This window comes from Leuresthes tenuis, unplaced genomic scaffold (assembly GCF_036924035.1).
Source record: "Leuresthes tenuis unplaced genomic scaffold, fLeuTen1.0.hap1 SCAF_3, whole genome shotgun sequence".
In the NCBI taxonomy this organism is placed as follows: domain Eukaryota; kingdom Metazoa; phylum Chordata; class Actinopteri; order Atheriniformes; family Atherinopsidae; genus Leuresthes; species Leuresthes tenuis.
The window spans coordinates 21,494,094-21,518,144 of NW_027325357.1; the positions used below are offsets into that span (position 1 = coordinate 21,494,094).

Here is a 24,051-nt window from a genome sequence, read left to right on the forward strand (position 1 = left end):
TCAGCAGTTTTCTCAGTGTTTCCACAGGCATCTGAGCTCAGTATTGTCCCCTGTGTTGCTGCTGTCAGAACAGATGTTTATCGTTTCAGTGACACACCAGCATGAGCACTGATGCTTTACCTGCTGTACATTCAGCCTCCTCGACTGAAAATACATGTCATATCACATAGTCTCCTATAACAAGTGTCCTTATTCTGTCTCAGTCTGTGGGGTAGCGAAGATGAGGAGCTTTACGTGCTGCTGGTTGAAATGCCACAGTTTTGTGGGGGCACAGGCAAGCTGGATGTAACTGAACAGATAGACTGGGTGCATGAATGTGTTGTTGTTGCATGAGTTCATCGTCTTTCAGAAGTTGTTGGCTTTCTTCATGTCTCATTATTCTTTCTTTAGGTCTTGCTGGGGTGGCTGCAGGGGTTTCTCCTTTCAACACGGCAAGGTGGTCACACTGGGCAGTCATGGCAGCTGTCTAAACATGAGAGATTAGTTTCTCTGGGCTAAGCAGAGGGTCTCTGTGTCAGGAAGTCTAACAAAGAGTCAAACTAACTGTTAACTCTTGTAATAAAAAAAAAGTCAAGTTTTTCTGGCTGAGAGGTTTAAATATTGTTGTTAATTTAAGTTCAAAGGAAAAAATGTGATAAAAATAACTCAAACACACACAAAGCCATGGTGAGTATATGTGTTTCAAAGGCAAATAAATGTACTTCCCTGAGTCATAATTTTTCTTTTTATAAGCCACATTCTCAACTGTCCCTGTGACAAGAAGTGGGACAGTGTTTATGTAAAACGAGGGTAACGCCCTCCAAAGCAAAGCTGTTTGAAAGCATGTGAAGCCCATTAAACCATTACGTTTTTCCTTGAGCAGAGAAGAAGGAGGGCCTGGAAACATCAGGGGGGAGATGGTGTTTGTGCTCTGTGAGTGTGTGGTGTGTATGACGTAATGGGAGAGGTGGAGAGCAACAAACTCTGCATAGAACCTGAACACACATATTCTTTTTTTCCCCTCTCATATGGCTTCATGCATGCTGTTGGTCTTGAAAAAAATATTCACCTGAGGCATTTTCATTCACTTTGACGCCTGCTCTCTGGGTTTTACAAACAAGAGGAGCATTCATTTTAACTGTAGGGTTAAAGCACAAACACACCAGTTTTGAAACTCTTACAAACGTATCTTTGGATAATGTGGTGACAGAATCTACCTTTTTCCACACTATGTTAGCATCTGTCACTTAAATGCAATGTATTATGAAACAGTTGTCTCTCTCATGCATAAAATACACTGTCTAAATCCTTAATGATGAGTTGTGTATAATAAATATTTTATTCACCTCCACTCTGAGCTTTCTGGGCTTACATAATTTGAAGACATAAACACCGGATTGAAGCCCAGGGTTTACGGAGCTGATGTGAAGGAAAACTTTCTACCTGAGTTTTTGACTGGCGTATAAACCTACCAGCTGGCTGTTATGTTCTGCAGTGCAGTATTCTAACAACGTGGACCACGACTCACAACAGGATAGTGCGTAAGAGAGATCTGTGGCAACTGTCCGTGGCCGAATTGCAGATGAGGAAAATACTATAGTATATACTATAATAGTATTTGTGAATAAAACTGCCAAGCTGTTCAGTTTGGTGTGCGGAAGAGTGAGCTTGGTTTGCTGTGTGCTCGAGTGAAATCTCAGGTTATGTACTATATTCTCTGACATTCGATAATAATATACCTCAAAGATATTGATAATAACAGATCTCAAAAGATGCAGACCCTGGAGAAGAGAGAGGTGGACTGGAATGAGTGGGTCACTCTATGCCTTAACTGGCCACTCTAAAAAGAACTCTGAGTTCTTAGTTTAAAAGAAGCTATTATACAGTCTTTCTGTTGTATTTTCTCCAAAGCATTTTACAGGCATGTCTTTTAAATCAGGAAATAATGTTGAATTGTGGAAAAAAAAGGGCAGAATTAGTCTCTTTTAAGTAATATGTTCATGTGTTTTTTTTATCCATTGGGGGAAAATGCCAAGGTTTATGAAGCAGTAACATCAATAATTAAAGAATGTCAGTACTCACAAAGCATAACTTTATCAGTAATCCAGAGCTTCAAATAAATAATGCCTACAGTTGAATCAGACTGACATTGTATAAACGTTAGCAAAATGAAACAGGTGCTTTTATCCAACACTGACTATCCTTATTCAAGCTACTACGGGATTTTAATACTTAGTACATGTTCAATGCTTGCAGAGCAACATAACACTTCGTTTAGAGAGGTGTTTTTGGTCAGAACTAGAATCCAGTACGCATTATGTTTTAGCTTTGATTTTGTTGTTCACCACTTCAGAGATAAATGTCAAGCTCTTTTACTGAATATCAAAGGAGTCTCGCTGCAGTTTGTGAAACTGTCCCAAAATGTAATGTACAGTTCTTTTTCTGCATGCAAGAAAAACAAAAACATACTTGTAGTAATGATCCCAGTTTTGTCCCCTGGCTCCTGTCAGGAACCAATACTTTTTACAGTTTTTTTTCAACCCACTACTATTTGGCTAGGTTCAGGAAATGAAAACTATTTGTTTTACTAAAGAAATACATGGCTTGGCTTGAGATAGATTAATTTTTCAGCAGCTGCCACTGACAGCTCAACATCTTGGTCAGCAGAGTGAGGACTCACTCTCTCTATCTACAAACAAGAAAAAAACGTGTTACTAAAGAAACTTCCAATTTGACACATTACAGTGAAATTTTTTGGGTTTGACTTAAAAAAAATAATTATAACGTGTATATACACAAATAAGCCAGCTGTTAATTATGTTTGACTGTGATTTCATGGTGGCTAGCTCCGATTTTACAACTTTTTCTCCATAAACAGCTCCCTTTATGAATAGTATGAAAGCAGCAAACTGCAGGAGAGAAAACTGAACAATGAGTTGAAGCTTGGAATACAGCTCTGTTACAGTGAGGTTGTCTGTAAGTTCAAGACCAGTTCTGAGTTGTAATTTGAAGCATTTATATTTTAAACATAAATCATAGCTGGTTTAAAGTCTCTTTAAACCTTTAAAGCCAGTGGTATGGCTGAGGATTTTTGCTTTGAATCTGCAGAACACCAAAGTCTCAAAGAGGCAAGATCATGAGGTACATACATACTTATGAGTTATCAGCAGATTTATAATTGCTAAAGAATTAATGAGTTAGTAGAAGCAGACCATTGGTCAGGTTTTTATGACCAAATGAAACATGTTAGTTATATAATAAAGTCACTGCCACAGTCATTGTTTGAAACCTGTAACATCAAATAAGGAAATAACTCTCTGAGTTGGACAAACAGTAGTTCTTTAGGCCACAGTCAAGGACTAATTCATTACCTGTGGACAGAGCATATCACCATTATGCTGTATGCATTGATCTTATAACAAGTCATTGAACTATTGACAGGCTGTGATGAATCTGTATGTGTATGTAAGTGTGACTGTGAATGGGTTTGTGTGTATGAGGAGATTTAGTAGGAGAAGCCATGAACCTGACAAAAAGAGGTCAGAGAAGAGATCCTGTCCAGAAATGTGATTACATCACTCACACATTTTGGAGGTTGAATCAATTGGTCTTGTGTAAGGTCCAACCGAGTTGCTATTAACTTAACTGTCTGCTTTGCTTCACAAACCTGAACGAAGAGCACTTGCAGGAGGAATAGTAGACTGTGACAGCAGTGGAGATGAGGAGTTAGCAGGGCCACACACGCAGTAAAGAAAAGCTACAGCTTTCAGATGACCACTTTTGCTCCACATAAAACACAAAAGTTTAAGATTTACATCTTAAAAGCATAAAAACATCCCCATAAAACACTAAATATAAAGCCTGAGAAACATGGTCTCATCTGAGTGGTTAGAAATGCTATAATAATATCAGTGGCTATAAAACCAAAGTTAAATGGCATGTGATGGATCAGCACCCATTGATTTTTACTCTACCATTTGCCCTTGGCCAACACAAATAAATGATTTTGATTTGGGTTTTGTTGTTTTACATCTATGCCAAGTTGTAGTACAGTTCGATCAGAAAAGAAGTCAATACAAGTGTGGTTCTGGCTAAACGAGATTAAAGTTCATTAAGGCAACACAGGTTATACGCAGGTGAAATGTTTCATGAGATAAAATCTAAATTGTGAGTTTCATCATTTCTCTTTAGAAGAGCACTATTTCAATGGTTCAAACTGACACCTCTCCACAATCAATCATCATTTGATGCCACTGAAACGGTTTGACATAAAACACTGGATAAGTCAAGGGAGCCCCCCAATGGACAAACTGTTGCAGTGCAGCGCAAACAAAGGGGTTTAAATCCTCTAATCCTCAAACTAATGCCCCTTAAATGAGAAGCTAACTCGTACTTTTTATTAGTTTTTTGAAACCCTGGCGGATGCGTCTGAAAGCATTTAAGACAGTTTCTACAGGTTTCACCCTGAATTTATGTGAGAGGGGGATTGAAGGGAATGAGAGAAGTCTTCTCTGGTGCAAATATTATATTTGATGAAAAGTTGACAATCAACTCTTTCAGCTTGAAAAGACACTTAAAAATGGAAAGCAAAATAAGCTTATTCACCAGATGTTTATAGAAAGACAAAAGGGATAGCAGTTGAGCTGAAGCAGATTTGGTGGAAATCATCTATCAACAAATGGATAAAGAATAGTTAGTCAGTTTATAACGGAATAGGATAACGGTTTAACAAACAGTGATTCTGCCTTCACATTGTTTCCCAGTGAGAATTATCTGCCTCCCTTTCCCTCCATTAAGAGTGAACACAACATTATGAACATGTGCCATATAATTCAAGACAATTAAACAGCTGCAAACTAATACCGTCATTGCGAAACTAAAATGCTGACGATGATATCATTTCATCTCAGTAACATCGCAGTTCCTCTTTCATATTAATGGTTGGACTGACCATGCACTTCATAAGATATGTGATAGCTCAGGTCCGGTCCAGTTTAACTCTTTGGTACCAGCAATAAGGATCTCTGGTTGAGTGGACAACTAGTCTTCAGTAGCTCCAATGAGTATAAGTATCAGCAATGTTGCAGTATTGCATTGCAGTATAAAAGAACCCCACCCTGCTTGTTTTTTCGCAGCCAAAGTCTATGTCATTCTCCAAGCATCTCTGACCACTGACGAGGGCCTCAAGCACTTCCACATCCAGCATGTAGATGAAGAGAGGGTCAGGCACCAACAGAGGCATAATGGATTTCTTTGACTGTGGCTGCTCCGAGGATTTTTTATTACTGGGAGGCAGCAGTAGAAGCATTTCAATGGTGTTATTTTAAGATAATCAATTTGTTTTGAATCAGATTCTGCAGAAGAATTATCTGTGTCAGTTCACATTGATTCACAATTGAGAATCAAAAACGAGAAAATAAATGATCATTCTTAATTAATGTCTTAATTCATACACACACACACACACACACACACAATTGATACATGTACAGTATCCCCCCCATGGCACAAAATTCTCACAAGTGATGACAAGCTGGAGACGGGAAGTCACAACTTTAAGCACACATACACACACATGCAATCTACTCAGGAAGGGACAGGAGCAGGTGGTGAGCCAGGGGTAAGCTCCCATTCTGGCTGGGTATTTATAACCTGCATGAGTTGGGGCTGTCACCTAAACAGCCATGAAAACTCTGAAAATAGGTACGAGAATGAGTTTGTTGTCTATGTGTGCGTGAGAGTGGGGGTAAGAAACTGTGACCAAATGAAAAACACAAACATAAGAAAGACCACCTCGCATGTATGACACATTTCATTCCTCTGCACTGCATTCAAGTCCACCCATTCAGTGGGGACTATGCTATCACAATTTGGCATGGTCAGACACACATACACACACAGCTGAGGCTGTAGGAGACTTTAAGCCACATGGGATCTACCTAATGCTTTTGTTCCAACAATAGCCAGGATCTAATCTTTATACACGTCACACAACTGCTGTAACGTTTAGTATTTTCTGTACGTCACAAAACAAAGTGACTTGATACTCCACGGTCCTCTTTCTCTCTGACCTGCAGCGTGCCACAGTGTGATTTACTTTGACATGTGAGGACACACACATACTGGTGTGTAGCCTCGGTTTATAAACCAACAGGCATCATTAAGTTAAGTTAAGCTATTAAAGTCCTCCAGAGACTTTATGCAGGAAAAAGTGTTACTTGTTCCTAAATAGAACCAGCAGACAGGAAGGCGTTGGGTCGAAACCAGAGAGTAACTTACACCACTTCCTCTTGATCCTTTACACCCGAGGGACATCGTTAAAAGATGGTCAAGTGGTCAGTGGTTGCATGTGCCATATTTCCCCTCTTCCTCATAGCATTCAACTCATTTTGAATAGGAGAGTAACCCGCAAAGCATGTTTATGGAATGTTTCCTACGAGAGGCAGAACTGCTTTGGAGTGCAGCCCTCATCTAATCTGGAGTGACAATTCTTTGGATATCTTTTATTGGTCTTCACACCTACTGTGTGAATAGTATATAACATGTCAGTGGACACCTCCAGGGTAAAATGACTACCACCTCAATGATCATACATCAAGCATAGACTAGTGGATAAAGCTAGAGGAATTATCCTCAGTTTGCAAAACAGCTGATTTAGGATGATCTTTTGTTATCACTTTTTCCACAAACTCAAAATGTGCTTTACTTCAAACCGATTCAACAAAAATGCATGATGAGGTAGCAATGGTTCCTCTATGTTTAGAGTTCCCAAAGAGCAGTTGATAACTTACCTCAGTAAGCTGAAGGATTTCGGGATGCACTTCAGGACGTTCCTTCAGGGGGATCCCTCCAGCGTCTGTACCAGGTTCATACTTCTTGATCCTGCCAGTGCTGTAAAGGCACCCCATACTTCCAGCTCACACCTCTTTCACCTTGTGCCCTTGATTTCCTCAAGCCTTATTCACTCCTTCCACACCAGTGCCCCACTCTACGAGGTGCCTCTTCTTGGTCTCCTCTCAGCACTTCATATTTAGTTATGTCTTCCTCCGCTTCCACATTTTGCTTCTCCTCTCAGTGACTCTACACACCTCTGCCCTTCAGTCTGACAGCTTGTCTTTGCCTTGCAACCCGCCCCAGATGACTTTCACTCCCCCTCTCTCCTTGTACAACCCCTCTTTCTCCCCTCCACGAAGTGTCACCAAGAGCCCACCCTCCACTCTACCTCCTCCTCTTACACTCTCCCCTGTCCCTTGCTTTCTGGCTATCCTCACTTTGAAAGCATGCACTCACCACCTCTCACTTCCCTTCCCCCTTTTCACTTGCCAGAACCTCCTTCTCTTCTCCTCGGCCTCTACAGATCTTCAAATACTCTTCTTGTCCTCACTGACAGAGCCTCCAGCTTTCCCCTCTCTATCTCGCTCCATCAGGCTCCTCTCCCTGTCTCTCCACAGGGGAGAAGAGGGCAGCTGTTTTGGCTTGTTGATGTCAGGCCCTTCCCCTTTCCTTTGGCTTCACTTTAGCCCCTCTCTCACTCTTCTTCTTCCTCATGGGGGAGTGATTCGACAGAACTCTTTTCACAAACGTCATTCCTTCAGTTTCTGTAACTTTGCACAAGAGAAAACACTGTAGGCTTGATATCACTGGTCCCACTTGTCCCTCCTCTCAACTTTCAGGGAGAAAGAGGCTCAAGCAGAAGATCTCATCTGCTTGCCTGGGTTTTTAGTGAGTGACACAAAGTAAAAGGCAAGGTTTCTATTTTTTCTGTCTTTCAGTTTTTTTAGATCATTGCATCTGCCTTGGCTCAAACACCCTGTTTAATAGAGCACATGACATCAGCATTAATGCTCCTTATTCCCGCTCTGCTCTCTCCCCACTGAATTGAAAACAACGATAGGCTCTGTACTTAAATCTGAGATCTGCACTACACTGCCCGAGTGAACTCCTTCTGACTGTAGCGCTCCTTCTCTGTAACTCACACATAGCAGTATGTGGGTTCCCCAGGCAAAACTGTAAGCTGGAGGTTTTAGGGCTGCAAGAGGAAAATCTCTAACAAAAAGCTCTTTCTCCAACCATGTTTTTAGCCCCTAGTCAGGCTATACAAAGCAGTCTTTGGTTGAATACTGAGACAAATCCATGGCTGAGTGCTATATTAGGCTGAAAAGCATCAACATGGGTTAGTGTGGACTTTCAGCAATGATATATTTCTGTGTTTCAGTTGTAATGTGCATGTCAACATAGGATAGACGTAGGATATACATTTTACATCAAAATGGCCACTTGATAAATCTTGTGACACAAGCTCCACTCATGTTGTGACTTCAAGTGGAGGAAGGACGGAGCCTCCTGTGTGGATCAGCTGCTGTAACACATCGCAGCAGGGGTGGGGGCTGGTGATGGGTTGATAGGGTGTCTGAATCCTGAACCTCTGAGATGCAGCGCTGTTTTTACTGAAGCGCTATATTTCAAGAGTCCCGCAGTTGAATAATACGTCATTGTATTTTTCAAGTTTTCAAATGTATTTATCAAGAATTCATCATTGTAAAAAAAAAAGTCTTTGTAAAGAGTTATTGCAGTAGGCAGGGATGGCCTCCTGTACCAGTCTTCGTTGCAAAGTGCAGTTTGCTACTGAACCATAATGGCATTTACACCATATGATTACCAAACTAATATTGTGTAGGTCCTTTTCAGTGTGGTCAAAGACCATCTGATGGTGTCCTGGGGTGTATTGTACCAGAATTTTATCCTATGGGCCCTGTAAGCCTGTGATGTTGGGTCTTTATGGCTGGGACTTGCTTCCCAGAGATGCCATCAGATTAGTATCTGAGGAGTTTGGTGGCTGGATGAACACCTCAGACTCTCCGTTGTGTCCTTCCAGGCTTTGTTGAACAGTTTTTGTGGGGTCCATTGCTGTCCTGCTTGGGGAGGCTGCTGTTGCAGGGAAGCACTGTTGACATTTGGAGGCTGTGACTGTTCTGGAAAAATGGTTAGGTTGGTGGCAAAATAACATTCACGAGAACGCCAGGATGCAGATTTTCCCAGCAGAGCATTGCATTGTAACAAGATGAGCAGTTTTGCTCGTTACTTGTCAGTGATTTGAATGTCGTGGCTGATCAGTGTTAAATGTGAAGACTAAGACTGAGATACTCAAGTGTAAGTACTTTAAACTTTCACTTGATTACATTATTTTCTTATTTGATTTTTCCAAGATTTTGATCTCTGATATATGAACAAAATGGTGCTCGCTCATTTAGGCAATATATTTTTTTTTTCATAGCGGCAGGGTGGACTTACTATAGCTAAAGTGCCTTATTAAAAGAACATTATATTATATATTAGAAAAGCTTTATGCCTAGGCAATTTATACATGCTAATGTGCATACTGCATCTATAACAACAGCATGGCTTTGTTGTAGAAGAGTTTGAATGTTTGACTGGCCTGTCAGCAGCCCAGACCTTTTACCAACTGAAAAAAATTCGGTGCATTATGAAACACAAAATACAACACAGAAGACTCAGGACTGTGGAGTAACTAGAGTCCTATAACAAACAAGAACGGGACAACATTCCTCTCCTAAGAGTCCAGCAACTGGTCTCAGCTCTGACATTTACGATCTGTTTGTAGAAGAAGATATGCAACACAGTGGTAAACATGGCCCTATCCCAACTTTTCAATGTGTTGCTATCAAATGTGGCATTTATCAATAAAAAAGTAAGATGTTTCTCTATCAACATTTGGTGTTTTGTATGTTCAATTGTTAATTAAATATTGAGATTTGCAAATTGTTGCATTCACATTTCACAAAGCATCCAGACCTTTTTGGAACTGGGGTTAGTGAGCAGCTCTCCAGAATTTATATCTCCACCGACACAAACCACTGTAAAGAATGGCTCACTTGCAAAAAGTGGAGAGACCCCACCTTGCAGTCTGTGTGTGTATGTAAGGCTCAGCAGGATAATCACCAGCTGTCACCTGGACCTCAGCAGGGGGCCGAGACTGAAGAAACACCGAAGACCCGTCTGCCTCCGAGACCACACCGGGAGAACCGTTAGATAAAAATACTTTGTTGGTGCATATGAAAGTCTCCTGGTGCAGTTTACCATGATCCCAACAGCAGCTTCCATGGTTCCATTGTGTTCAGCGAACTGAGCTTCATGAAAGACATGAACTCGTGAAACGATGGGCTCGTCTGTAAACGCTACTAAGCAGGAAATATGCTTTAAATGAGACTCGCTGGTCTGAATCTTTGCACTAACACCTACATAAAACAATAACCACATACTATTTGAATGTACATAATCACCCCAATTTATTGCAAACTGGAAGACAAGTTCATGTCACTTCATGGAATTCCGCAAACTCTTTGATAGGAAAGGCTTCGCTTTCCCAATAACGAGCGTGGGGGTATGCATGAAGAGTAAATGATTCAGACAGCTGCAGACAGTCTATGACATGGCTGGGAACAAACCATTGTGGGGCTTTTCATGTGATTATGTTATTTGAAAGTGTAGCAATAGAGGGACATCTGTACGACGGGGAGAACAGTAATGGCACTTGATGGCTTCTCAGTGAGAATCGTGGAGGCTGCTTTTCTTTTAATCTAGACACACAAGTAAATCTCACACTACTGCCGTCTACATATTAGTCCTCTCTCAAAAGACTGCGAGTCAGTCCAACTGAGAATACAATATTCTAACGAATATGCTGAATAGTGAATACATGATGGGCAAAGGTTTGCATATGAATAGCCAAGTCCAAACATCCATAAGTGTTAACACGGAAAGACAGGGTTCAGCAATAAATTTGCTCAGATTGAGTTGATAAATCCAAATTATTTACTAGGTACAAAGGGCTTGTAATAAACCTTTTAAACATTTGTCTATGAAGTCTGCAAGTCAAATACTGATAATTAAAAAAGGCGCCACTTACTAAACTACATCTTCTGTCATTACATGCCACCTTCACCATGACTGTAATCCACAAATATACAAAATTCATGTTTCCCCACTTTTCCATTTATTTATTACAATTAATTCAATGTTTCCATCATTTTTCCATGTGTCAGCTGTTTTTCTCTTTTTTATTTAAAACAAGTCCAGTATGTGACTATTCTTTAGAACCTGAAAAGTCCTGAAGGTGGGGCGGGGGAGGAGCGATGCTTGGATGGGTGGGTGGGATTTTGAAAGTAAAGGTTAGGATTGCAGAAGAAAAGGAGGGCGGGAGCGGCATCTCCCCTCCCCAGAGCCACTTCTGTGTCAGGAGATTTTTCATAAGCTATGTGGAATTCTTTTTTCTTTTTTTTTTTCTTTTTAAGTTTGTAATTTACTCCTCGTCTTGTACTCTCGGGCCTCGTTTCGTCATTTTCTTTATTCAACGTCCTCTGCGTCGTCACCTTGGTCTCCGTCCATTAGCAATGCGGCGTACTTGCTGGCTGAGCTGAACTTCTGAAGAAATCACAAACAACAAGCAAAGCAATCACTTAAGTAGCTTTGAGTGTAGAAATAAACTTTAAGGATCATGTAACAATTCAAAATAGAAACGTTTTACACAATATATAAGGTGAACGCTAGCAAAACAAACAAGACACTATGAAAACTGTTGAAAAAAAATCAAACTAAAGCTGAGGTGAACTCAAGTGCCAAGGACTGGTGGCCATCAAGCCATTCAAATCGCCCCCAAAACCCAAGCTAAAAGGTCTAGATGGCAACTGCCACCTGAGTTGGGAGTGGGCCCAAGTCACCCTGGAAAGCACTTACAGGGGTTGGGGTTTCTTCGTATTTCTTTGGCTCTGGAGGTGGTCTGGAGTCTCGGTCTCTTCTGTTGTCCTTTCTACAATCACAATGAACAAGGGGTTAGAACATATCAGTGTTGAAACAGTTAACCCTTGTTCTGAATCCTCAAAGTACAGATTCAAGACACCACAATACGGGACAACAGGATCTGCTCAGTCTTTCTCCACTTCCTAATGTGCACAACTCCAGAAACAGTGAGATCCATCATCAGTCATGTAATCCTGAGAGTAGGCCACTCTTTCCAGATGCCCAGAAAATGTCCTGCCTGCCTCATCAAGAACTTTGGAGGTGCTAGCTTTGGATGGCTGACCTGTCTGCCTCCTTTCTTCGGTCTTTGTTGGGCCCCTCTCCTCGGCCCCGCCCAGCTCCAGTCCCTGCTGGTCCCCCTCGTGCCCGCGGGGGCCCCCGGTCCCGACGCACACCATCAGCCTTGTTCTCATCTTAAAGGAGAAGCCAGACAGTTGAGTGAAGGGAGGAAGGTGGACTCGGTACAGTAGACTACACTCACAACACACTGCAGCATCACAAGCAATGTGTTGGATTCAAATTGTGTTAGTCACTGAAGTAGGGCCAAATGAGAGGTGCACAACTGCAAGATAACAAGCTGCCTTGTACAACACAGCTGACACTTTTCAACTTGATTTAAGTTTGAAAAATGTGCAGAAGGGTGTCTGAAGTTTTCACATTTTGACAGACTTCTCGAGTTTTAGACTCAGGATTTCTTAAGGATTTGATCATCCACTTTCAGACAGAGGATGGGATTGTTACACTGATTGGATCATCATCTGTGGGCATAACAACGTCTCTGCAGCAGTGCTAAAGTCACGTAAATCCATGCATATGGTTTACAAACAGACAGCAAAACAAAAGAAATGGATTTGGCATCTGTGCGCTCCACTTGCCTCGGAAGACGCCACCTCAACTATTCGCTACGAATGACAGCTTAATATCCAGACGGAAGGAAAAATAAATGTGGAGGAGCTCAGGATTAAATCTCAAACCTTCCACTTTTAGGATGGCCACTTCATCAGCTGAGCCAAGTCGACTTAATTCACAACTGACTCGCACAGTGTCGGAAAGTAATAAGGAAGCCAGAAGATTATCATGGAAAGTGAACTACAAAGAGTTTGAACATTATTTTGAATAGCCATAATACTAACACTGGCTTTAGTTCAAAGCACATGTGAGCAGGTGCAACTGAGACTAATAAAGAACAACACAGTAATCAAAGCTTGAGCAGCATTAGACAATGCAAAGAAGAGCCTGATATCAACTCCAATAAGGAGCCACTGTGTGGAGCCTGATGAGGGCAACAACAAGGACTGAAGGACTAATGATGCCTGAGTATGATGATTTGTCCCTCCCCAATTCTAAGCACATGGCTGTTGATGCAACTTCAACCACCGAGGAGTGCCATGTGTCGCTCGAGGCAGTTGGGGACTGACTGCTTTTTGTGTGCATGCCTCCATGGCAGGCCTTACCCTTTCCAGATCCTCTTTCATCTGCAGAACTCGAAGAACTAAACAGAAAGGGAAAAAAGTACAAAAACGCGTTTAAAATAAAAACATCTACGACACTGTCATGCTAATTCTGACTTTGAAAGTTTTTGTTCTGCAAGTGATGATTCTAAGCATCACTGCTGGTATTTTCCCGGCGGTGCTCTTACCTGAACTTAGGAGGAGTTGAACCACTTGGGGAGACCGGAGAGACGGGGGGTCGTCCATCGCCCTCATTTGAGCCTGTGCTCACTGCACTTCTTTTGGCCCATGCGTTCTCCTTGGGAGGAGGAGCAGGCATCACTTTCAGCGGCTCTTTGGAGGAGCTGGTGGAGGAGGGCCGTGGTGAGGGCACAGGGGAGGTTTCTCTGCCAGAGAAAACCTCATTCTCCCCAGAGCGCTCTCTGTCTTGACACCTTGACCCTGTTGGAAGACAATTTTTTATTTTTTTAATTAAACAAATAGAAGTCGTTTTCAGCCCCAAAAAGGTCCCGAGAGTCCAGGAGTTCTTGTTGAAAACAGAATTATTCTAAACTTTCATATCAGAAAAACAACCACCACAAAACTAAGTAGAAACAAAACTTTTGCTTTCAGTTTTATTCATTTAAACGAGTGTGCCGGGATGACAGAAGTATCTCACCTCTTCCAGAGGAGCTTCCTTGCTGTGAAGACTCACTTCCTGTGCGGGATCGCTCAGTGGGAGTTTCCTCATTGCGCCAGCTGGGGTCCCTGAAACACAGGAGCAAAACGTCAAAGTTCTTCACCAAAAACATTAGCATCATCACTGTACACAGCACCGTAAATAACACCAAATGTGTGAACAGTCCCGCCCCAGCAGCAGGGTGCAGCAAACGACCCCTTCAGCAGACTGACCCTGAAAAATGACGAGAACTTTCAATAAATGTTTTACTTCATGACCTATAACACTGCAACTAAAAGATGTGAAACTTTTCGGGGGTCATACTACTGAGCATCAAATCTTGAGTGACTTTATAGGCCTTAACTGACTCACTGGAATTCGAGCATCTGCCAACTTTGGATGCAGATGTCAAGAGACTAAACCTGAAAGGATTCAGGCATCAGCATCAGAACAGTGTTCCACAGAGTATCAAAATCCCACTCCGAGCTGAAGCTTTTAGAGGAGTCCTGACTGTCTCATGATTTAATCATTAAAAATATGTGGGTGGATCTTAAATGTGTTAAAAACATTCCGACCTTCAAGGGATATGCCAGGTAAAGTCGAGAAAATGTCCTATTTCATCCAAAAGAGAGCTGACAACAAAAGAAAGCTTCAGCAAGCTGTGGAATCAGCCAAAGAGGGGCAGTCCTCTTTTAAGATGCCTAAACATTTGCACATTCCACTACTGTCCATTCTCAATTTTGAGCTCATAAAATTCAGACTTACAGTTTAGAAGAAAAAGGCAGAAACTTTATTTCTGTCTCCATGAGGGTTGGATAAAACAGAAACCTGACCCACTGACCTGTCTCTCAACTTCCTCTCAGGTGCCCGGCCTTTGTCCTCCTCCAGCTGCCTCTGCAGCCTCTCTTCCTCTTTCTTCAGCCTCTCCTCCACCTCCCTCTCCTTGGCTGCTGTGTCAACAGGTTTAGCTGCACCAAAGATGGACGAGGCCCTGCTGCCGGAGCTTGGAGCAGCAGCTGGGGAAGTACCACCGCTGCTGGGGAGAGCTTCCTCCTCTTTTGGTACACTACGGGGCTTCAGGTTTAACTTGGGTCGCTGCTGAGGAGCTGTGGAGAGGACAGAAATGATCAAAGATGGTGTGACTGTGACTATCGGGAGATCAGATGAGCAGTGTGAAAATAGGTCAGCACTTGAAGTGACTCCTCAGGCACATTATAATAGCTTAGAGTAAATATCGATTTATTCAGAGGATCTGATGAACACTGCATCTGTATATGGAGTTCTCACCTCTCTCGTCACGCCTCTCCTCTCGTTTTTCGTATCGTTCCTCCCGTTCACCGTAACGATCCCGTTCACCGTAACGATCATTGCTACCCCGGTTATCATCATAATCTCGGCGAAAGCCACTACCAAAGGCTCGACGACCTCCTCCGCCGCTACGGGAATCAAAACCTAGAAAGACAACAGGAGACAAAAAGAAGAACTTAAGGGACATAATGCTCATAAAGGATATAAAGGATGGTTGGTTAAAAGGTTGGAAACCACTCAGAGAACAAGAGGAGACTCATGTGAAACAGAGACCCTCACAAGCACAACAGCTTACCTCCTCTATCGTAGTCTCTACGATCCCTGTCGTCATAGCGATCTCTACGGTCCCTGTCCTCATAGCGATCCCGGTAGCGGTCTCGTCCTCCTTCGTAACGATCATTGTCACGCCGCGGGCCATCTCTGTAACGATCTGACTCGTAACGGTCCCGTGATCCTGCAACAGGACAACAACAAATCCACCTGAGAGGACATCTGGGGTTTTCTGCTAAAGTTGATCCGATGGAGTGAATCAAGTCAACTTTTTAGATGAAAAACACATGCTTCCCAGCTGAAAAGCACGCTGAACCTAAAATCTAGGAGAATCTCCATTTTGAAAAAAAGATCACTTTGAAATAGTGGGTTTGTTTTCGTCAATAGTTGTTTATTTATATACATTTGATTTTTTTCTCTTTGTTTAACTGGGACCAAAAGCAATTTTATTTAAAGAAAGTCAAACAATGACAGGTAAACAGAAAAGTCACATCAGACACGACTGACTATATCAAACATTCCAGGATTTTTATTTATTCTTTTTTATTTCCAGAGGACATACCGTAGGGATAAAAGAGTTAAGAAATATCGGGCTTACTTTCTCCAAAGGCATCATCCTTCTTCGGAGGTCCATCATCAGCGTCTGCACTAGGCCGAGCTCTCCAGTCGCTGTCCGTCTTGTCAGGACCCATGTCTGCCATCCGCCCACCCCGATCTCTGCCTCCCATGAGTCCACTGTCTCTTTCTGAAATGTGGGAAAAATGGAGAAACATTTCATCAAAACCACAGGAAGACACCGGCTAAATAAAGTAGAATGTTGAATGTTAGCTAAGTAGAAAGGCAGAGAGGAGTCTCAAATCAGCCAGAAATGTACCTTTATCATTAGACTGGTCAGCAATATCCACACGAATCCTTCGGTTCCCCAGATTCTGATGGCCCAAACAGGGAACACAGAGGAGGAGAGGACAATATTAGCTCGGATTTTACTTACTTATTTTAAGAAAGAAACTTAATTTCGTTATTTCGACTAAGCGTAATCAAAAGAAAATAATCATGCAATACAAGAAAACTCCATAACACACAAAAACTGTGTTTTAGTTGCAATCATCCTTTATCTCACCTCTTCATTGAGACTCAGGGCCCGCAGGAGGGAGTCGACATCATCAAACTCAGCATAGCCAAAACCCTTCAGCCGCTCTGGGTTACTGGGCTCTCGAGGCAGACGTACGGCACTGATCTGAAGACAGATGGACAGAAACGACAAATGAAACGCAGCATTCTCTCATTAGGGCCAAGACCGCAGAAAGTGAACTTCAGCATTGGCTAGAATAAATGCACATTCCATTTAAAACCCTTTCCAATTAAAAGCTCGACAGTCCCATTATTATCCCCAAGGGTTTTAAATCAGGTGTGGGAGACCATTCTGATTCCATCAGATGACCTGAAAGCTCCAGGAGGAGAACTATGGCTTTGATGAGACAAGGAGCTTGTCCAGCAGAACGCCAAAAGCTCACACTTTCCAACACAACTAGAGATTAACTTTTGTCTGACAATCATATTGTTGTTGCCATCTTTACCAGCTTCAGCTGCCTCGAATGATGGGAGACATTTCACACAAAGGGTCTGAAGAAGCCCGAGGAGCACATAAGAGTCCTTTTGTAGACCTGATTATTCTTCAGCAATAAAGTGCTACCACATGTTCTCCTTACACCAAGGAGGCTTTATGCATCCGAGATGTTTCTAAAAGTAAGATTCTGACCAATTAAGCTCGTCTAAAAAGAGACAACCAACAACAAAAAAAAAGGTCTTCCTTCAATATAAAGAACAGGAGTGCAAGATGACAGCCTGACAGTGTGGACTGAAACATATTCAAAATACAATGCCGGGGCCAAACAGCACTGCTGTGATCAACTCGTACAACAATATTTGTTTCTGTCTAGTATAGCATTCATTTTTGTTCTTTTACCAAAACCTTTATTGGCAAAGGGAGAGTCAAATGGACATATAGTCCTCCACAGCACATCCCAAAGATTCTCAGTGGGGTTAAGGTCTGGACTCTGTGGCGGCCAATCCATGTGAAAATCATGTCTCCTGCTACCAGAACCACTCTTTCACAATTCATGTAGTCAGCAAAATGTCGCTGAACTTAGTCCTGAACCAACTCGAGATCATTGGTGGTGACTTTTTTTTCCTTCTCCTTCCTTTATTAGACAGTGTTAGGTTCACTGTGTATTACACATCTGGTCAAACTGCAACTGAAACCCTTTCTGCAAGCTGATTATCACACCTTTTATGTTCTAGCATGTGTGTGTTGCACCTACTGCCAAGCCGCGGAAGAAGTCTTTTATCGAGTCTTCGGTGACATCGTAGGGCAGGTTGCCCAGGAAGGCCGTGTATGGCGGGCTACGGGGGAGTTTGGACCTGTCGATGTTGGGCTCGCGAGCTGAGCGAGGAGCTGTGGGCAGGATGGAGCGGTCAATGGGTGGCGCCCTGTACGAGTCCTCCTCGGTGTGCCACGATGTCGAGACTGGAGGAACAAGCATTTTAATGATTAGTGCTTCAGTTCCTGTTGTGCTGGTATTAAGCCTTTATAACAATGTATATCAGTATAAAAATAAATGCTCAAGTATTACTAATCCATAGAAGAGAGACAACAACAAAACTGATTTGTGAATATCTAAATTTGACAGTTATTTACATCTGAAAGTGAAACCTTTTCACTTCATTCTCATTTAGTCATGTTATCCATTTCAATGGAAACATTTCTGGACACCCCGCTGTGAAAACAAAGACCCACAATACCACGTTTACAGGCTCTGTAGCTCCATGTGTCAATGAGCAGTAATGCAAAAACAGGAGAATATCAGATCAAATACAGTCATGGTATGCAAGAAATTAAAGGACATGGATCAACTTATTCAAGTAACTAAACAAAATGGTGCATTAGCATGAATCAACATGGACTGCATCTTAGGAGGACAAAATACATGTTCCTCATTAAGCCACTGCTGCTTCCCCGTGCTGATTCACACAGACCAGACAGAGGAGTATCAGTGTGTGCTTACACACAGCAAGCCAGCAAACGAGCCAACGTCGCTGGTCAGAGCAGCATGTTAAACAAAATCTACATAAGAAACCCTCAGGTTACACAGTTTTAATGGTGGCAGCGGTATCTGCACAGAGCTTCTTTTTTTTTCAGTGACATGAATGATCTAAAATAAGTCAAATATGTTCTCTCTTATCAAACTACATTTTTTTTCTACAGCAAAAAAAGGCAGAACTAGAAAGACTATCATCTTTTTACATATTCTAATACACACACGCAAACATGCACATTTTTTTTTACTAATAGGTAAACTAATTCCTGATTGGGTCTTACCGGTCAAACGAACTCTGAAAACTAAATGACTTTTATGTCACCCACTGCATTCATTAATTCATCAAACTGCAATAATGGGAATTTAAATAGCCAATTCACAGCTTGGTTAACTTTAACAAGGAGGAGCATCAATCCGGTATTACAGGACATGTCTGAACTGAAAATTGGTGTAAACTGGTTTAAACCTTTGCAAGATTGCCAACCCACTTTGTCCCAACACATTTCAAACTTACCACCAAACCAGCTGTTCATTTTACATTCAGTCATGAGTTTGACCACACATGTTGATAACACCACCACTTGGATCACATTCTTCAATGCACTTTAATCTCTCCAAACTCATCTAAAACAAACTACAGCCTGAGTGATATAAAAATGACTTTACCACAAGGTTCAAACTCTTCCAGAGATTGTTTTCCTTTACATAAGACTCCCAAGTCAGTTAGGAATCCTGCACTTGACCAACAAGTTCTTTTCTCTCAGGGAATTGAATATCTAAATATCTGTCATTTAATAAAGATAAAGATTAAAAATGCTAGCATGTGAAGCCCTTCAGCCACATTCACACGACAAGATCTTAAGTGTCATCTGATCACTGTATCATTCACACTACACTGAGTTTCTCTTATTTTCTGAACTTTTAAATTGTATTTTCCTGGGGGGGGGGCTTAGCTTGTGACTGTTGTCTGTCATATCAAGAGTCTTTATTGTCATTATACGAGATCACAAAATTTTCTACAGACTCGTGGCTTCAAGGCACACTTTGAGGTGTTATTCAACATATCTTTGAAACATTAACACACAGCAATTGATGACTGCTGAGCAAACCGCAAATTTGCCTTAGATCTAGGCCATCTGTCTACGATGGGAAATGTAGGATAAAAATCTTGTAATGGGACCTACTCTTTACACAGAGACAGACTGTTTTGCTTCCCGTTGCCGCCTCAGTTGCGAATCAGTTGTGGTTCCCTGTCAATCTCCTGTTCCACCTGTTCTTCCACACTGTCGCACCTTGAAAGCACTACAGAGCTAACCTGGATCTTTTTTTCTTTGGAACTATACTGACAATTCAATACTGCAACCACAGCAACAGGGACGTGATCTTTAAATGCAAATCGCACACACAAGTTACAATAAAATTTGCCTCCGATTTTAAGCTTCGGTTGTTTTATTTAAAGACAAAGTGAAACAACAGCACAGTATAGTGAACAGGGTTGGTTCTTGTGGAATAAACATTTAAGACCGGAGTTAATCTGTTTTGTTTTCTTTAGGAGCGAACAGAAAACTGGTTACAGCACATTTCCAGATAAATAAGCAGTATCAATAGTAGTCACGGCATTTTTCAAGTTTTGATTGATGAGCGATTGCCATCGCTAATAGCAACTAATGATCCACACTGTTCTCAAAGCCTGTTAAGACATCCCAACTCAAGTCCTGCTGCTGTTTGGAACTCGCTTTCAAATTCATGAAATCTTCATTTGTAAAATGATCACCTGAAACTCTGTATGTTTGTCTGTGTGTGCTCACCATCTCCGTCCAGGTCATCAGTCTCATCGGCCCAGCTTGTGGACTTGGCCGGGTAGCTGGGGGGTGCGCTGTTGCCTCCGCTGTCTTCTGCCAGGAAGTCAGTCAGAGTGAGGGTCTTCCCCTTCTTATTCTTCTTTTTAGCTGGAGGGAAGATGCACACAGTACAGAGTCAACTATGGGGGGGCATTTGATGAGTCACGGGTTGGTTGCTTATATAAATGTCTTAAAAGCAACGACTATGGAAAAAGGTAGTGAACTTTACAAAATACGCCAGTGTAGCAAAAGGCCCCCCCGACTGTCGAAAACTGCCCCCTTGAACTTTTCACAATGAAATGGAACAAAACAGCCGAAGGTTACTGATCTGTAAAACTAAGAATCATAAGAAAACCAATATATCCAGAGTGGATTTTCTTGTGGCTTGTGCATGTAGCTTTACTCATGCATACAGCTGTTTCTCAGGCAGGCAGAAACAATTAAGAGCTGAGCAGTAAGATGTTGTCCAGCTAAGCCAGATAAGGGGGCCACAATGTGTGCGAGATAAAAACACTTATTTTCCTGTTGGAAAGAACACACACGGGGAGGGGTGTGCCGGTCCAACTGAAACTGTGCAGCAGTTCAGACAACGTTAGCACGTTCCACTCAAAGAGTTAGGGGACATCTGCAAAGCATGACCGTTATAAAGATAGTTTCTTGGGAGCCTGAACCTGTAACGTATGTGACGTGCACAATTGTCACATTACTGCCTGATCACAGCCAACATCGTCATTCTGCTTATTCGTTCTAATTGTTTCCATTCACCTGTATACAAAATTAGATAAACCTCACAGAAATGTAATTTTTGCATCCCTATTTGCATCATTTTAAGGGACAATTTCACATTTAATGATCTCTCATTGTGCAGCCTCCTTCTGCTATAGTTTAACGGCTATTGAGGGGGGAAAAGTAGTACAACCAGCCACTCATCTCAACGAGCTATAGTTCTGAATAATTTCTACTAGCTTGAGCATTATAGATTTTGTCAGAAAGCCAAATATCCCAGCACCACAGTAGACACATTTTGGGAGTGGCAATTTGTTGGATATGCATCAAATCATACTACTTGAAAAAAAACACACCAACGACACTAATCTAGAAGTGCATGTATGGACCAAACACCCTACTCACAGTACAGAAAGTGTGAATGTATTATCAAAATATCATTACTCTAAATCATTTATTGCATATATTTGCAATGCAACAGTTTGTCACTAAATCTACATGACTGGAACAGCTCGAGCTCATTAAGGAACATTCCCCATGGTGTTTGAATGTCAACAGTTAGCACCAGTTGCCCAGGGGGCTTCACGCAGATCATACAACAGGTTAGAAGTGTTTCGGTCTGAGGCAGAAAGGGGGCCACACAGAGCTAACTGGGACCTTTATTGTTTAAAAACCCAGCTGTAAGGACATTTTTTACAGTTACAAATTGTACACACAGAGGGAGAAAAACGAGCCGTAGCTGTTTACTCCCATTTCCCAATAAATAACACCAAGGCATTGTATACATTTAGCCTCACTAAATGGCTAACATGATGGTACACACATTATTTCACCACCAGTTTTCTCAGCGCATCGCACTAACGTGTCATCGAGTTTTCTTATTTTCACGTCAACACAAAAATAAGCAAAACAGCGAGGTTACAGCTAGTTGTAAGCTCACAGATTGTTGGCTTGCCATTTACGCTGATCGCTTTTGTCTCCATGCCTGTGCGAGCTTAGTCAGCAAAGGACTGCTGACGGGGGAAGTATCCCTGCTTAGCTGGCTAGGTTTTAGGGCCTAGTGCACGTCGCAGCGCCAGGATCCAAGTGCGCCATAAACGGAGCAAGACTTGGCCGGCTAAAAAACACAGCTCGAAGTTCAGACGCTCACAACGAAGTGTTTAGGATGTGAATCGACCAGCTCCGCTGCTCTATTTCATCAAACACCGATATCATGGAGCAACGCGACACACGTGGGGAGACTTTTCAGGCGGCCCGGACTCGTCGGCCCAACCCCTCCTCCACAAATCGCGCTTGCGCCGGCGCTTATTTGCCCTGAGCGCCACGGCGAGCTCCGCCACTGACATACAATGTGCCAGTTCTGCACGCAGTTAGGAACATTTGATATCATGTCATCCACTGCCTCACACACGTAATAATGAGTAAGCTCAAAAGTCTGTACGCCTAACACCGACCTAGCATTCTTAAAGAAAAGCCCGTTTGTCCTTTATAGGTTGAAATGTCCAGATACGAAGAAGTCGTTGCTTCGTTCATTCGCCTACCGCAACCAGCTGCGTCTATAGCAGGCTAAAACATTCGACAAACGTATTTATGGACACGAGACAACGACGCAGATCAGTAAACCGACAAAACGGACGTCCTCACGCTTAATCTGTTAAACTGTCTGGAGATTTAACCCTCAGATATTCTCTCTAAGCGACCCAGATCGTTCACCCACATAAACCTCACCTGACGCCGCCATGTTGGAGAGCGAGTTCGTTGTAGTACCCGGATGAAGGCGTCAGAGGTTTATTGTCGGGAGCGCGCATCGTCGTTCACGGGCCTGTGCCTCCTCCCTTGTTTACTTACTGACCCACATCTGCTTAGACTCGATGAATGATGTTTCCTTCGTGTGATATTTCTGTTATGTGTCCTTTATCTAGTCACACTGCTGATTTATCACATTTCTCTTTCGATTGAATAACCATACCCATCGACTAAAAATATAGTTTGCTTAAAACTCTGAAGATAGTCTAAGCCCAAGAACGAGTTTCTGAAATATTGAGTTCTGAAATATACAATATATAAATATACATTTGTTTAAGCACAACCACTCGTCTAACACAACGAGTTTATTGTAAAGATGTTGAAATGATTCCTTCTTACTGAGCTTCTCACACTAAAGCATCAAATTGATACCTGTCAAACATAATATCACCATGGTGAAGTGGAGCTGACAGGTATGCTTAACTCTAATGATGTATGTTGTCTGTAAAATGTCAGAGTGATCAGCTGTCATTTAAGACTTGCATGGCAACTAAGCATTGATGATATTATTTGAAATTCTCCTGGGTTATTCCTACACTTTACTATCTGAGTAATGTGCCATATTGACATGCAAACTCCATTTCTGAATGTATCTTCTTGCGATTATTGCCCTGTAAAGACATGTAATGTATATTATTACTGGCTTTCATTCATGTCCTTAATTTGAACATACCCACAATTGTGATAAAGAAGCCACTATGAAACACTGTGTGGGGAAATAATTGTTCTAAGCATCATGTCTCTCTGAAAAAGAATATCAAACGGCTATAATGTTCAGGCCTCCAGGCTTCAAAGAATAACTAAACAGCACAATTTCATAGTGAAAATTACTACTACACAGTTGATTGCTCCATGCATTACTTCAAGTAAAAATTCCAACTATGTAAAGAAAAACAAACCTTTCTAAACATATATAAACGAGATCCAGAACTGCTGCCTTCTTCTCTGGGCTCTAGCTCACTTAAAAAGGACAGTGGAAAAGTACAAAACTTGCTCAAAAGTTACCCTGAGTTATGCTAATAAGAATGTTGTAGCTCCACAGTGAAAGAGAGGTAATCGCAAATCACCTCAGTTTGATTTTGATTTTAAGTAGTTGT

At 41.9% G+C, this 24,051-nt stretch overlaps 1 protein-coding gene across 2 annotated transcripts; it reads right to left on the reverse strand.

Annotated features, from left to right (window-relative positions):
• Positions 1-11,042: 11,042 nt before the first annotated feature.
• eif4ba (eukaryotic translation initiation factor 4Ba) lies at positions 11,043-22,925 on the reverse strand. 2 transcript variants are annotated; one of them, XM_072382537.1, is made up of 15 exons: positions 22,877-22,925; positions 20,390-20,530; positions 17,805-18,010; positions 16,604-16,720; positions 16,358-16,412; positions 16,082-16,228; positions 15,509-15,667; positions 15,193-15,357; positions 14,747-15,011; positions 13,906-13,994; positions 13,436-13,688; positions 13,251-13,288; positions 12,080-12,209; positions 11,734-11,806; positions 11,043-11,421 (listed from the first exon to the last, which is right to left on the reverse strand). In XM_072382537.1, the coding sequence occupies exons 1-15, from the start codon at positions 22,887-22,889 to the stop codon at positions 11,344-11,346; spliced, it is 1,929 nt and encodes a 642-aa protein (XP_072238638.1). In that variant the 5' UTR covers positions 22,890-22,925; the 3' UTR covers positions 11,043-11,343. The 2 variants fall into 2 exon arrangements, with proteins under 2 accessions (XP_072238638.1, XP_072238639.1); XM_072382538.1 differs by lacking the exon at positions 12,080-12,209.
• Positions 22,926-24,051: the final 1,126 nt, after the last annotated feature.

What these genes read in the sequence shown, in the direction of transcription:
- eif4ba (XM_072382537.1), bottom strand. An exon ending in TGATGACCTGGACGGAGATG is followed by an intron (nt 18,011 to 20,389) that starts GTGAGCACACAC and finishes TTGTTCCTCCAG; the next exon opens with TCTCGACATCGTGGCACACC. An exon ending in ACGAAGAAACCCCAACCCCT is followed by an intron (nt 11,422 to 11,733) that starts GTAAGTGCTTTC and finishes TGATTTCTTCAG; the next exon opens with AAGTTCAGCTCAGCCAGCAA.